The 15453-nt window shown below is 43.9% G+C and overlaps 1 protein-coding gene across 1 annotated transcript in view; it reads right to left on the bottom strand.

Moving 5' to 3' along the window:
• The window catches only part of LOC130203160 (disks large homolog 5-like), a 31647-nt gene that overhangs the window by 7792 nt on the left and 8402 nt on the right, over positions 1-15453 (bottom strand). The window contains 29 exon segments of the mRNA XM_056429075.1: positions 141-250; positions 548-675; positions 869-1012; positions 1639-1835; positions 1930-2103; positions 2385-2533; positions 3109-3292; positions 3560-3724; positions 4323-4456; positions 4543-4705; positions 5204-5281; positions 5561-5717; positions 5813-5896; positions 6390-6508; positions 6889-7033; positions 7271-7394; positions 7502-8446; positions 8544-8636; positions 9112-9215; positions 9643-9818; positions 9966-10090; positions 10185-10317; positions 10568-10693; positions 10809-10993; positions 11659-11889; positions 12363-12675; positions 13052-13308; positions 14796-14832; positions 14834-14977. Coding sequence (XP_056285050.1) covers positions 141-250; positions 548-675; positions 869-1012; positions 1639-1835; positions 1930-2103; positions 2385-2533; positions 3109-3292; positions 3560-3724; positions 4323-4456; positions 4543-4705; positions 5204-5281; positions 5561-5717; positions 5813-5896; positions 6390-6508; positions 6889-7033; positions 7271-7394; positions 7502-8446; positions 8544-8636; positions 9112-9215; positions 9643-9818; positions 9966-10090; positions 10185-10317; positions 10568-10693; positions 10809-10993; positions 11659-11889; positions 12363-12675; positions 13052-13308; positions 14796-14832; positions 14834-14977 — 5124 coding nt within the window.

Consider the following 15453-nt stretch of genomic DNA (forward strand, 5'->3'; position numbering starts at 1 on the left):
CAAACTCTCCACGAAGATGCCATAAAGGTTTCCCCCACAGACCTGAACTCCCAGCTCCACCTGGATCCTCTTCAGCCGTACCAGCCGAGGCTCTGCAGCCCGGAGTGTACCGGAACCAGGAAGCCTGAAGATTTACTCACTTGATCTGCTTGGCATTTTTGTAGCGAATGAATATGACGATTGGGTAGATGTGAACGCTGTGAAGACGCTCGATGGCGTGCGGCGCGATGTCAAGTAAACAGTGACAGTCCTACGAGAGAAAAAGACAGGAGACGGCATGAGAACTGGGTTCAGATAAACGTGCCACATGACTTGTATCTGAAACCTTTGCCAAGTATAAATCAGATATATCTTGATCAAATTGTCAGCTTTGCCATTCTGGACAAATATTACATTTTAAAAACGGATGGACATCTATGGTGATAAACTCATTTAGACAGTAGTGCACAGTTATTAAAAAATAATAATGACCATTGCTGTCGGTCTTCTAGTATAGTGCCAGTGATAATTCTTGTATGGAGTTTATTACCCAGAGAGATGAATTTACCTTCTCGGTGATCTCTTTTATTGACGCGACAGTCGTCACATCAAAATGGCCGCTCCGCCGTTTGTAGTCGATGAACACACAGTCTTTGACTCCGCGCTCGATTGCCTGCTGAGACGCCTTCATTATCTCTGAAAGTCAAATAAATACAATGTTGATGTTATAATTCAAACAGATTTAGTTCCCTCTGCTTATTACATTTATTATTTAAATTTGGAAACCAAGCATCTTAGTCGAAACCTTCTCTGCAGCCTGACAATGAGACGCATGTAGAATCCTTCATGAATAAGCAAACCAACAACAGCCGTGTGTGAACATGCTCACCAGGCAGACAACGGCAGAACTGGTCAGGAGCCTCCTTCACCAACATCTCCTTACTGGCCTCCACTAACGGGCCCAAGACCAGCACCGATCTGGGGAAGGCGCTCTCCACCCGCTGCACCCTCTGGTACATCAGGCTGACTCCATCTGAGCAGATCAATACAGAGAACTATTCATGAGAAAATACACAGGAGAGCAAAGAAATAGAGCTGCCTTTGAATAATCTTAGTTATGAATGCATGTGCCCTGGGAAAGGATAGATAAGAGAAGATAAGATAATCCTTTATTAGTCGCCCGCAGTGGGGACATTTACTGGAGTACAGCAGTAAAGGGGGTAAGGTGCAGACAAGCGACATCGTAAAATATGTCTTGGATTTCACCATGTCTCATAAGTAAACAGTAAAAATACAAAATAGTAATAAATATTGAGCCACCGTGAGTTCTATGCAATTTTAACACCCGATAGCTACCCGATAAATCTGGCGACCAATAATTCAAGGTTAAGTCAACGTAACTCGGGGCATTTGCATTCCTCATTCATATATTTCAATCTGGTCATGATTCTTGAAATCACAGAGATGGAATAAAAGAAATATATTTACTAAAGTAATGCAATTAATAATTATAATAACAGTAACCCATAAAAATCAAACACATATTTTAGAGCTATTGATCAATAAATATTATAAATGTTAATGGAAGGAATACTATTCGCTGTGGAATAAAGTATTCTCGTGAACTCATAATGTGCATTTCAGGAGATGTTTTCTCACCTTCTGTAATGGGCAAAGAATCTATGCTTATGCCGTCCAGAGTCATCAGATCCTTCCCATCCTTTGATCCGCTGCGCTTGTGTTTCAGCCTGCGGCGGAAGAAGGATCGACGAGCGGCGGCCGACAGAGACTTGATGGTGCCGTTGTCGTCTTTCATGTCGGCCGTGCCGTGTCTTTTGTAGAACTCCTGGTCCATCCTTATAGAAATACATCAGCATGTTCAACTCAACTGTGACAGATGCAATTAAAATCACCTCTCGACTGAAAAAGCAAACTTCGAGCTGAACTTACATGTATTTGCTTGGAATCTGCCCCTTCTCCAACCTCTGTGCATTCTCGTCGAGTTGCCAGGCCATCCAGTAGCCAAAATTGCCATTTGGTAGTGTATCTTCAACATACAGGATGTCATCTTTCTTAAAGCAGAGTTCCTGCTCCACCTCTGCCACCACCCTCTCATAAAGTGCTCTGACAAGAGAACAACAACGAGGCAGTTATGAGGAAAACATTACTCTGACGTTTAAACAAGGCCGGACCAGATCCTCACAGAAATTACAAACATAAAAGCTTTTTCTTTTCTTTTTTAAGATTCTGCATTTAAGATTTTGCCTTTTCAAAGATTAGTTCTCGACACCAAACTAAAATGACGTCGATTTCTTTGTGGTTGTAATTTAAGGCCAAACATGTTACAATGACTAATACTGTATTATTTTCACTCTTCAAACACATCCAAAGATCTGTTGAAGTACCTTATGAAAAATCCATCTCCAGGGGACTCTTTGATTGCAGAGAGGTTGTCCACGCAGTTCTGGACCTTGAATGTGATTGTTTCAGCTGGTTTCAACATTTCCAGGTAAGCATCTTCTTTAGTTTTGTTCTTCATGCTGATGCCGTTGTACTGTTTCAAAACATCAATTAAAAACATTTGAGAAGAGGACACAGAGCTTGGCTGCCAACGAAGAATGACTCATCATTTTCAATAAAAGCAAGCCAAACAAAACACGAAAAAATACATTTGTAGAGATGTACTGAATATGCTAAAACGGGAGCAGTTCTTGAACTTTGAGTGTATAACCATAGAGTGCTTTTGCTCAGTCACAGTAACTCAGGTGGTGTCACACTCCAACATTTCATTGGGTGTTGAGGCCAAAACTACAAGATGCAAACTGGAAAGCCACCCAGAAAGTTGCTGAATTAGGAAAAGTTGAGCTTCTTTCTTTAAATTTTCAACAGCATTTATATTTAACAATCTTATGCCATTCTTCTCACTAAATTACTGTTAACTGTGTTTGAGAGGGGGAAGAAGCAGGAGTAAATGGCTTGGTGGCGGCACAGGCATACAAATATACTCAAGATGAATTGCTCATTTGTCGAGACCAAACACTGTGGTTTAAAATGCATTAAGATGTGACCAGAAACATATATTTTGCAAATAACCTTCTTGGTTAATTAAAATGATTTTCTCGCAAATACCTCCAATATCAAGTCTCCAAGCAGCAGGCCGTCAGGACTCTTAGCAGGGCTCTCGTCATCCAAACTCTCCACGAAGATGCCATAAAGGTTTCCCCCACAGACCTGAACTCCCAGCTCCACCTGGATCCTCTTCAGCCGTACCAGCCGAGGCTCTGCAGCCCGGAGTGTACCGGAACCAGGAAGCCTGAAGAAACCGTAGTCAAGCTTGGAATGCGTCACTCGAACCCCTGCAAAATGCCTAGAAATAGCTTTGTAGCCTATATTTGTTGGCTACTGAAATATACAATTGTTGCCAATCACAAGAAAAACTTGTCATAACTAACTTAGGACTTCTTCAGTCATGGCCAAAAAAGACGTACAGATCGAGAGAGAAGCGTACAGCCGGTCACATCGGTCGCAAAAATGTCACAAGTGAAGGTATATTGAATGTGAAAATAGTTTCCAGTCCTACCTGAAGGAGCCGTGAGGGCTGTTGGCAGGAGTGGTCTGTTTGGACGGCGGCGTCATGGTGCCCTCGTCCTGCTCGCTCAGAGTGTCGCTGGGGCACTCGTTGTCCGGCGTCGTGGCGCCGCTACCGCGGCTAGTCGGCTGGTTGCTGATCGACTCCATACGAGAACTACGGACAACAGTAGAGAGTCAAAATATTTTTTACTCTAGCTATAATTTATTTAAGTAGTATTTATTGTGTGTTGGAAATTAAATCAATGTTTAAAATTTTTTTATATGTATGTACACTCCCAAAAATGTTCAATGTTTTTTAATTTGAAAGACTGGATGGTATATATTGAATACTATACCTGTGCTGATGTATACTTTATAAATTAAGATACTATCCAAAAACGAAAAATAAAAAATTATATTAAAAAAAAAATTTAAATATAAAAAGACAGTCGTTTCGTTGTGGCACACATCGTGTTAACCATCGTTTTAAATGTAAACTTTGTGTAATGTTTGCATTTGTTGCTTGCTCTCGTTTGATTTGTTACATTGCCGCCGCATTATGTCGTCTGTTTGGAAGTGACTCGATGTGTCGTTTGCTGTGAACAGCGTATTAATGTTGGTAGCATAATCGTTCCATTCATGTCCTTTAACGTTATCAACAACTTTCACTGGCAATCATTTGATGACCTTAACGTTACGCAATCAATCCGTGCGAGTGATTGTTGTGGTGTGTGTGTGTGTGTGTGTGTGTGTTGTGTTCCTCGCCATCTTACCCTGAACGAGAGTGGTTGCCCAGCTGAAACATGTGAGGATTATACTGAGCCAAAATGGTGACTGTGTCACATTGCTGCCCGATCACCAGCCGCGCCTGCTGCTCGTTGGCATTGCGAAGGTTGATTCCATTAAACTGGAAATGGGAGTGACTCATCAGACACAGAAAGGAAACGGTAAACCACAGCTAGATATCTCGTGGAAGTGTGCTAGGTGCTGTACCTCGAGGAGTTGGTCTCCGTACTCTAAGCTGGCTTGGTGTGCGATGCTGCCTGCTGTCACTTTGGACACAAACACTCCGCCGTTCTCTCCGCTCACAATGGAGATCCCAAGTGGGTCGGCTCCTTTCTGTACGATGACATTGCGTGGCTCCTCCAAGTACGGCCTTCAGGGGAATAAAAGAGGATTATGTTTTACAATCGATGCCAAGACATCTGTGGTGAACCACGAAGACTGCAACATGCAACTCTGATTATACAAACTAGATATATATATATAGTCAAGTTGCAAAGAATTATTTTTTTCTTAAGTCTCTGTACTGTGGTTTGCTTCAGAACAATTCCTTAAATATACATTGCTAGCCCTCAGTTAATAAGACATGATAGCTATGTGGTACATGCCAAATGCATTTCAAAAACTAACTTAAAGTCATGCAATCATACAAAATTAAAACAGCATTCTGAATAAATAAGAAAAGAAAAATACAGACTTAAAAAAGACACACATCCATCAGCATTTTTGTTACATCATGGCTATTAAACGTTCAAATAAATATGTCACAAGTGCTGCTCTACTATATATGCAGTGTGTAGGTCTGGATATCTGTGCTCCCACACCCTTGCAGGTATCGCACTCTATGGGCCACAGGCAGCACAAGACGCACCTCAAGCTTCTTAAAGAGACGAACTTGGGTTTAACGGCCAGTGGAAGTCTGACAGAAGAAGTGACATAAGAGACAAATCTGAGAAGGAGATGGAGAGAGAAAAGAAAGAGTAATCACCCAAAGTAGGGGGGAAAGATTTCAGGTTGTAATGAACAGAGGCAGAGAGTAAAAAGAGGAGGATAAAATGATAGATGGGGAGTCTGTTCTAATGATACAAGGGTGGAGGCTCACAGCTTTGTTTACGGCTTCACAAGCAATTACAATGAGGCCGACAGAAGTACAGACAAATGGTGGAAAACACGTCGCGTTCTGCTGAATAATGCCGGCATAGCGGCCCTGATGGAGGGGCTGGCCTACCCGTCCTTCCGCCTGTCACCAACGGGAGCGGGACTGACTGATATCCTGGGCTGGGTGGAAATGGAGCTCTGCGATTGGCTAGCGAAAGACGAGGTCTCCAAATTGATGGGGGACGTTGGCGGTGTCGGGCTGCTGCACTCCGAATGTGAGAGGGACCCTGGAGTGGAGGAGGAGAAGGGGAAGAATTCAGACTTGATGTGCACTGCTGTGATTCTCAGTATCAGACAAAGTAGCTGTAAAACTCAGGCGTACCTTTATCAGATCCAGTGGCGCGCGGATAACGAGTTGGGGTTATCTTAATGCGTTCTGCCTTAATCTGTAAAGTACTGGAGAAGCCTGAGTACCGCAAACAGAAGGTCATTAAAAAGGTTCACAAAAACAGAAAGTAAAAAAAAAGGTACAACTTGTTTATGTGGCTATCAAGCCATGCTGATGGCAAGGGTATTGCTGAGTGAAGGTGGCACGTCAACACAACTATTCTTAGTTTCATGTGATTATCCACCAATAAAAAACTAATTATGAATATTATATTCAATTTCTGCCAACAGATCGCCCTAAATCCTTCACAACTTGGAAACAGACTTTGTCTCACTACTTTCAAAAACAGATACCTTTCTTAACAAAACAGTTTACGTTTGTCTGTGGATTGGCCAGAGTAACCAGGACGTTGCTGCTGATCACCAAAAACTATCTGCATGGCTCACTAAAAGCAAGAAAAACTTATAATTCGGCTGAACTGCACATTTAAATTGGCAAATATATAAACATTTTATTTTATTTACATATTATACAACTAATAAGTTGTCTAAAACTAGGACTGCATTCATACCCAGTCTGGCACTGGAGGGCAGGGAGTTGGTGCTGTGTGGTGGTTGGCTGCAGCTCCTCTCAGACTCTCCAGTGCGCTTGTGGCTGAGGTCCAGGCTGAGGCAACCTTGATGCTGGGGGCTAACAGTGGAGAGAAAAGGCCTCAGTAAGTCCTTCAACAGTCAATCATTCAACTCGGAGAGAGTTGTAATTAGCTACATGTTCATGAGTTCAGGTGCAGAGGAAACACCAATTTAATAATGCTTCTGGTGTATTTTATTGTACAAAACAAAGTTGAATGTGAAAATATTAAACTGCAACCAATGAGTAAGGTGGTGTCCTCGAATGTCCAAAACCCAAAAGATATTCATTTTTAATATCAGACGGAGAACGCAGAACATATTGTGACATGCCACAATGTTTTAGTCGTGCCTCTGCTTTTCCTACTATTGCAAGTCAAAATGTCTGCTGTGACAAAGTGTGGAAAATGGAGGAAAAACAAAACTGGCAGATGTTACCACCTTAGATGTGAATGTGTGTGGACGCCTGAGCTGGAGGCAGGAGGACAGTTATTGGTCTGGATCTCATGGCTCCAGGCGGTGTACACTGGGTTCCTCATCACCGCCGTCACTGCAGGACACGCGGCTAACCCTCGCTGTGCTGGGTCTGGAGGAACGCAGAGAACAGGATGCGACATAAAGATCAGACTGAGCTCCTCATCGCCACGTCAGCCACGTGATGAGACGACATTTGTCTTGGGTCACATTACATGTCCATTCAACAAACATTCCCTCCGTCTCCCATTCATTTCTAATGACGCACAGACAATAGGCACATTCGAGCGTGCATTTCCCGTTTCCTGGATGCAAAAGAAAAACAGGCAAAGTTGTTTAAAGGACCTACGTGACGCGACGCTGCCGTAGCTGGGGGGTGCAAAGGGCATGCTGTACCGATTGGAACGCATGGGCGAGAAGCGCAACAAGTCCATCGGTTCCGGAGAGTGCTCGTCGTTAGAGAAACTCTGGACCTGCAAGAAGCAAACAAGGATTTTTTTCTCAATTTCTCAATTATTCTATAAAACATGGAAAATCCACAGACTCACATGAACAAGATACAGAGAGTATCTTAATGTACCTGCATGGGGCCAGGGATGTGTAATGGAGTAACATTTCGCCGTAGTGCAGGTGCTGATTTCGGCCTGTACCTCCTCTTCAGCCGCTCCTCCGCTCTTTGTCGACGCCCCTCCTCAGCAGGCTTCTTGGAGCCGCTTTTGGCTTCATCTGGAGGAGCGTCCGAGGTATAAAGCGGGTCCCCTGCCTCTCCTTGGTCCTGTGAGCTTGCAGATTGAGCCGGGGTGGTTGGTGGAGTGCCGGCGGTTATTGTGGAGTCGGATGCCGAGCTGTTCTGCTGGCGATGTTTGAACCGGAACGAGTCGCTCCTGGTTGGCGGGGTGGGAGGAGTCTGAGCGGATTCAGATATCGAGCTCGGCGGCGAGTGCTTGGGCAAGTGAGAAAGAGTCATGTATTCCGGTTTCGAGGACGCCTCGGGTCTCCTGAAAGCGTTCACCTCGAAGATGGACTTCCTCTGTTTGACTTTTTTGTAAATCGAGAGCTGGGCACACTCCGTTAAAGTTATGACTTTAGGCCACGTGCCTCCACCGGGCTTTGCTGAGGAACTTTGCAACCGGTCCAAAACGGTCTGAGGAGAGACGCAGTCAGAGAGCACAGGGGTGACGGGACGATGGTGGAGCTCCGGCCTCCGGTGGCAGAAGTCTGGGTGGGGCTCTAAGGGACTGTGGGAGTTGGAGAGGGAGCGGGAATGCAGGGAGCTGTTGGAAAAAGGCTTGTGGTGGCAGTGGGAGTTGCCACTGCTGCCGTCCAAAGAGTCGCCCGTCTCCTTACAAGCGTCGTCCCCCCTGCCACCCGAGTCACAGCTGCAAATGTCTGTTTGTGTGGAGCAGTTGTGCGTGGAGTTCCTGCAGTTAATGGCGTGGACCTCACAGGGCTGGAGCCGAGAGATCTTTTCCCAGTCTCTCAAACCTTCAAATAAACTTTGGCCAGAATAGCTCTGTGGGAGGAACTGTAGAGGAAGAGATGTAAATCAGTGCTTATTTCACTATAATTTCATTTTTAGGTAATAAATTAGAGTGTGCGTGTAGGTCTTAGGAGGACTTTACCTTCACGAGGGAGATGCTGAGAAAATCACGGCAGTTCCTCAGCAGAGACTCACATTCAGAGAGCGACTTGTTGTCAAGTGCAATGCCGTTGATCTGTAGTGGGACAATCGGAAAAGATTTCAGTAGTTAAAACTTCCCTTCAAAGGCAACATAGTATACATCATTACACTAGCCCCAGCTTGTGCTAGGGAATTTTTTGCCATGCGTGTGTGTGTAAGAATAGTTGGGGGAAACAAAGATGACATAATGCGTAGGAAATCTGCTTCATTATCGATTGCGCTGTTAGATAGATAAGAAAACAATCTTAAAGCAAACACTTTTATTTTTCCAAGTCTTACAGCTAATTAATGTTCCAGTTTGATTGACATTCATTTAAAAAAAAATCCTTGTATTATTATTTCCAGTCTACCAACCGATAGGAGGAAGAACTATATTTTCGGCACTTCAAAGAATTGGTATATTAGTAGCCTGTGTCCAGTAGAGGGCTCTAGAGGCGGCTGTCTCTGCCCATATGCGGTCAACTTGGCATCATCTCTTGTCATGTAACTTAACGGGTTTTGATACTCACAGCCAACAGTCGATCCCCGACAGTAAGAGCGCAGTCTCTGGCAGCTGGACTGCCTGGACTCAGAGTGGCAACAAACACACCACTTTCAACACCGATGCCACTGTCTGAGAGGTAAGGCAGAACAAACAAACGTCCTGTTAGATGGTTCCATCTTCAAAAAACTTAAACAATCTATTCATCTTTTCGATTACTACTGCCCTTTGGCATGACCTTTTCCTCTCGGACACCCAGCCTGTCCATTCTGGCAGGGAGACAGACAATGGATATCAGCCTTGCGGCTTTAATCGGGTGCATTTAAATTTGTATTTAAAGTGTTCATCAATGTACATTGTCCTTCTCAAACGAATAAAAACGTAAAGATTTAATCTTTTTATGTAAACATCCATCTCAAATAAAAACAAACAGCTAAAAGAATTTCGCCATTACATTTGTTGTACCAACTAACACATAACTACAGAATGTGATTAGTTGCATGTTAAAAGCAGCATTGTATTGGTAAAGTGTATGTACTAATTGGAGCTTGAAGCCTACCTTTGTGTCCAGCCAGGTTTATCTGCATCGGCGTGATGACCCGTCCTCCGAGGGACTTCCTTCTGCGTACCACCAGATTGATCACGCCCTCGCCGCTCAGCACCGCTTTGATCACCTGTTTCCTATCCTTGTTGGTCAGGTCCACATCATTCATTTTCAACAACCAATCGTTCACCCTGCACAGAAGGAACCAGAGTGATCGGTCAATGAAACAAAAAAGTTGGGACACATTTATTATTTATTTTACTTCAAACTCTAATTTTATTAAAATAAAACCACTGCATCTTTCATTATCTCAAATAAATAAGTAGTGAGACATTTACCGTAATCTTCCTTCAGCGATACTTCCTTTATCCACTTTACTGACAAATATGCCACAATCTCCTGGTAAATAAGGATCATTTACCCCTTCAGCGATATCAAACCCAAGCGCTTTCAAATCCATGTCCTGAATAGGACAACACATAATACATTTAAAGTTTACAAAAGTGAATTTACTGAAACATAAGTAAAAGGAACAAAAACTATTCAGTGGTTCTTACTCTGTGCGTCTCAAATTCTACAACTTCCGTCTCCCACTCCATCGAGTCTGTGTCGATGGCTGAATCATGTGAACTGTGAACCATCGGCTGACGAAACCGTGCTTCCTTTTCCAGCTGGTCCTCCATCTTTTCTCTGCAGGGCACATAACATGGTGAGTGCAGTCCCCTTTAGGAGTCCCTTTGCTCACTCAGTGACAGACTTCCTCCACTGGATGGCACAAAAGATGCGGTATGAAATCCTCATGGATCCCCAAAACAAGAAGCGCACACTCTGAAACTTTGTGTATAGACAATAGATACTTGAATAATAAAATTCAAGGCGTAATGCTAAAAATAGTGCAGAAAGACTCAAACCTGTAAAACAGTGTGGCGGAATGACTCACTTTAGTTCTTTGAGTTCGCGTGCAGCGTCGTTCTTCTGCTTCCTTGTGTCATCCAGATTCCTCAGAGCATCCGCCAGATCACTCACAGCTCTGTCCCGCTCTCGTCTCAGGTTGTCACATAGGGTGCTGATCGATGCGCATTCAAAAATATACATGTATAAAAAGTCTTTCTTCAATAATTTGCAATGTAAACAACATATTTTCATATAACAAACAAGCATCTTCTGAACCCATTCCTCACCGGATGCTCTCCCTCTCTGCCACTATCTTGTCCCTCTCCTGAAAGGCCCAGTCTCGCCGGCACTTAGCGACCTCGGCCTCTTGCACGGCCTCCTTCAGCTCCTGGGAGACGGCCTCGTACTGCTTCCTCAGGATATCGATCTCCTTGTCGGCTCGTTCCATGTCCAGAGTGGCAGAGTCTTGTTTCTGGAGGAGTTGAAGGAAGTGTACAGGGATGAAAGTCAATGAAGGACTGTACACAGGATGTGAACAGCAAGATGCTGTTTATCCATTATTGAGCTGTGTAGACACATTTTACAGTTTGTAAATATATGCAAATATTTATATATATTTTTTTTAATGATTCTCATATAGCAGATTTGCAACCCAACTAACGTGAGTCAGATATAGTATATGTCTCACTGGGAGTCTGCTGGTGTATGTGTGGGGAATGCCGTTCTGCTCTAAATAACTGTACCGCAGGGAAGCTGCCAAATATAGAGCATTAATTAAGGCGAAAGCTGAAATAATTCCATTAGACTCTATTGTACAGTTTGGCTTAATTATCCATTTCTGATGCAGTGCAGTTCTGTTGTGCACTTTAAAGTCAAGGACCCTTTTTACAGGTCTTGCTGGTAATTTCCTAATGCAGGAATCTCAGGACGTTATTTACAAATTAATGTGATCGCCCTGAAACCAAGTGCGATGGTGATGCACAGTTTATCAATAAAATCAATGCGTGACAAAAACTGCCAGCCGAGGACAAAAACAAAAAAACATTTCAGACGACGATGTGAGATGAAGGGATTATTGTTATGGGGATAAATCCATCCCTCCATTTGGAATGATGAGTCTCCCGTCTGTCGGGCTACCTGTCTGGCCTGGTAATACTCTCGCAGCAGCTGGTCCCTCTGGATGATGGCCTCCGTCCTCTCCTTGCGAGCCACGTCCCTCTCCTCGCGCACCGTCTCGACGTCCCTGCAGGCTTGGCTCAGCTCTTTCTGGGCCTCGGCCTTGTCCTTCACCTCACGGCAGTATTTCTCCAGCAGCTCATTCTTTTCACAGATGGCCCGGTCCCTGTCCACCAGTGCTGAGGCCAGCTCCTTGAAAAATCGCACAAAATCATATCACATCAAACGTGAAGAAGTCACTCCGAAAATAGTTTTTCTAATTAAGCTCCACTTTGCATCGTTTCTCCTTCTTATCTTTACCTCCTTCTTTGTTGTTCTTGCTCTGACACTCGACCAATAAAATCTGAATGTGTCATCTAGTCTCACTGAACAAAAAGGTGCTACTATCAAACTTCCGATGTAGTTAGTTTACAAAAGAGGTTTTCTTTTTAAAAGGTTGATTTGTTGAGTTTGTTTTGATTTTGTTATTGGCGAGGCGACTCATACTGGACTGTAGCCTTTCAATACCAATGATGACACAAGAATAACAGATATTATGCAATAAGCCATTCTTCATGACACACACACACACACACTCCAATCAGGACTAACTTTTCTCAATGTAAAATATCGAATCCAAATTCCTTCTTAGCATGGACTTAAGGACCCTTTGATTCTGCAGTTACCTGTCGGAGAGCCTCCAGCTCTTCGCTGGCCACCCGCCTCTCTGAGGAGGTGTTCTTCAGCTTCGCCTCGGCCATCTCCAGCCCGGTCTGCAGCCCGTCCACCTCTTTGATCACCTGATCTCGCTCGCTCATGATCAAGCGGTACTCGTTGATCACGGAGTCCCGCTCCTCCCTGTATTTCTCGCTGTCCTTCACCGCCTTGAGCTGCTGGGTCTTCTGCCGGGTCGCCTCGGCCTGCAGCCGGTCCATCTCTCGCTGCAGCTCCTGGTTCTGGGCTGTGGCTTTGGACAGATCTTGATGCGTGTTGTCAAACCTGCACCACATCGACAATTACATTGAGTTGTATTGCTCTTTATAAACTGTCACCCTTTACATTTGTATGTTTGCTGAATACCATTTCTAATAAAAACAAAATAGAAGCACAGACAGGCAAAAACAGCAAGTGACAGGCTTGCAATCTCAGCATCATAAATTAAAAGTTAAAATGAGAAAGCATCTGCACAAAAGACAAAAGCTTCATCTGCCTTGGATTAAGAGTATTGTAAGCACTGTGCAGATTTGACCTTGGCTCAAGTACTGAGTTTGAAGCAAAGTTTGCTGCAACTGCTGTTAATCATTAGACTTTTTACAGCTGCTTAATGTGTGTGTGTGTGTGTGTGTGTGTGTGTGTGTTATATTTCTGGCGTTACCTTCTTATAGACGAGGAGTACTGTTGCTGATAGTGGATGGCAGCATCTCTCTGCTTCAGCAGCATATCCAGCTGTTTCTGGAGCCGATGGTTCTCCTCCTCAGCCTGGTCCAGACGACTGATGTCTGCGTTGTGACCGGCCGTCTTCTCGTTGTAGCGCTTCCTCAGAGACTCGTAGTCACACTTCAAGGCCTCCAACTTGTCAACAGTTGTGTCGTAAAGCTTGTTGAGGACGTCAGAGGAGCCCTCTCTCATCACCTAGACATACATCATTCTTTTTGAATTAGAGGGGGTCCATGGGACTACTTGTGTCATCCATTTGAAACACATTTAAATAAGGACACCGAGGATGGCGCCAAACAATGCGTTACATAATATTAAGATGAGGTTTGGTCATTCTATTATCCAACTGGGGTCCGAACCCGGGCCCCTCTTTCTGGCGACAGTGGTGGCCACTCCACCACCGTGCAGCCCGAGGTTGTCATTCCTTTTTCAAGTCCATTTAGAAATAACGTTAGCTTCAATGTAAATATGACGTCTTAACTGATGAAGCAAATATGTGTGCCAAAACACTGTTAGCTCATATTTAAGTAATCAACCAGAGCTTCAGTCCTCAACTGTGTGCTGAGGTAGCAGGCCAGAGAAGAGAAACAGTGCAAGTTTTCCAATGTCTGTAAAAACAGTCGTAACAATAACAACGCTTTCACACCTAAACGGTTTGGTTCAAATAAACTTTGGCGCATTTACTCGTTTAGCCTGTTCTAAACAACTGCACCAAGACGAGAAGAAGTTATACAATAGTAGATTAAATTCAAAAACTAAACTATTCTATGTGCATTTATTCAATCCATGTGCTACAGTCAAGGAAGCCATCCTGGGGCCTTCTGGTGGTCTAGTGTTAGTTTAACTATCAGTCTGGGACCTTTGTTAACTCACACAATGTTTCCTGTCTGGCTCGATACTGAAAATCTAGGAAACAATCTATACAACTAGGAGTTAATTCGGTAAACATGTAGACACACAAGCACATGAGTGCAGGACTTTGCCCGATTCACCAGGAGAGCAGTCAGACTGCTCAATGAAGGGGATGGCTCTTGGTCCATATATCAATGGAGATCCATATACATCCCTTGTTGGAGTCCCAAACTTAAAAGCAACACTATCATTTGTCCCAGGCCTACCTCTCATCCAAGTCCGACACACATATACTTCAATATCTATTTTGCATTACTAGCATCTAACAATTACACGATAAAAGAGGGAGATCATTTATCCCAATTTGACTGATGCTGTACATTAGTTTACCCAATGATGACATGAGCTCTGAGGTTAAGGAGGCATGTGTCCTTGCTACCAAGGAGCCATGTAAGACATTCTCTGATGGACATGTTGTCTGACTGCAGTCGGGTCAGGTCGTTAAAAACAACAGACGGTGAAAGAGTAAAAGATAGACGGCAAGTCATTTGTCGAATTTGAAAGAATGTTTTGATTGATGGAGACAGAGTACGAGTTTGTCTGAACCTATTTCTCTGAATGATATTGTCGTCTTGGACACAGTGGTCCTCGAGAGAGAGAGAAATGCATTGATTTGTCTCGATTGTCAAAATCCAAATGGATTGCATCTCAAGGGCAGTCGGAGCGTGAAATACGTAAAGTGCTGTTTGGACCGTAGGCACCAGATTCTGCATCATCATCTGTAGCTGTGTAAGCATGAATGAAGATGGGTCTGACGGTTCCACAGGTACCTGTTGGTGCAGTATCCTCATTTCAGCCGCCTCTCTGGTCGTCGTCATGTAGCCTCCTCAGCTCCTCGCAGGCCTGCTTCACGTGGTTGTGCTCCCTGACCAGCTGGAGGTTGTCCTGTCTCATCGCCTCCAGCTCCTCTTTCAGCTGGGCCTGCTCGCTCGCCAGACGGCTGTGCAGCGTACTGAGGAGAGACCAACGGCGGGAACATCAGGCTGAGGGCACTGACAGCCAAGTTTTAAATCAGTATTACAGAACAAACTAGAACGGGCACTCGGTAGAGCGCATACCTTCACATATCACAAGATTGGGCATTGAATTATGAACATTTTGGCATTAGTTGCATGGCAATTAGATAAAAATTGACCGCGCTACGGTAAAAAGAAGATTTTGACCTTTTCATGACCTTGACCTTTCACCCAAATGATCCCAAAATCTAATCAAATGGTCCCCGGATAATAACCAATCCATCCCACCAAATTGCATGCGATTCGGTTTAATACTTTTTGTGTTATGCGAGTAACACGCATACAAATAAATAAATGGCGATCAATGCGAAGGTAACAATGACTATGCCTTAGGAGTCACAGCTTAACAAATACTAAACTAACAGTTATTTTGCATATAAAATACGATTTACTTTCTTTTTTTTAGCATCAT

The sequence above is a fragment of the Pseudoliparis swirei genome, chromosome 13 (genome assembly GCF_029220125.1).
Source record: "Pseudoliparis swirei isolate HS2019 ecotype Mariana Trench chromosome 13, NWPU_hadal_v1, whole genome shotgun sequence".
NCBI classification, from domain to species: Eukaryota; Metazoa; Chordata; class Actinopteri; order Perciformes; family Liparidae; genus Pseudoliparis; species Pseudoliparis swirei.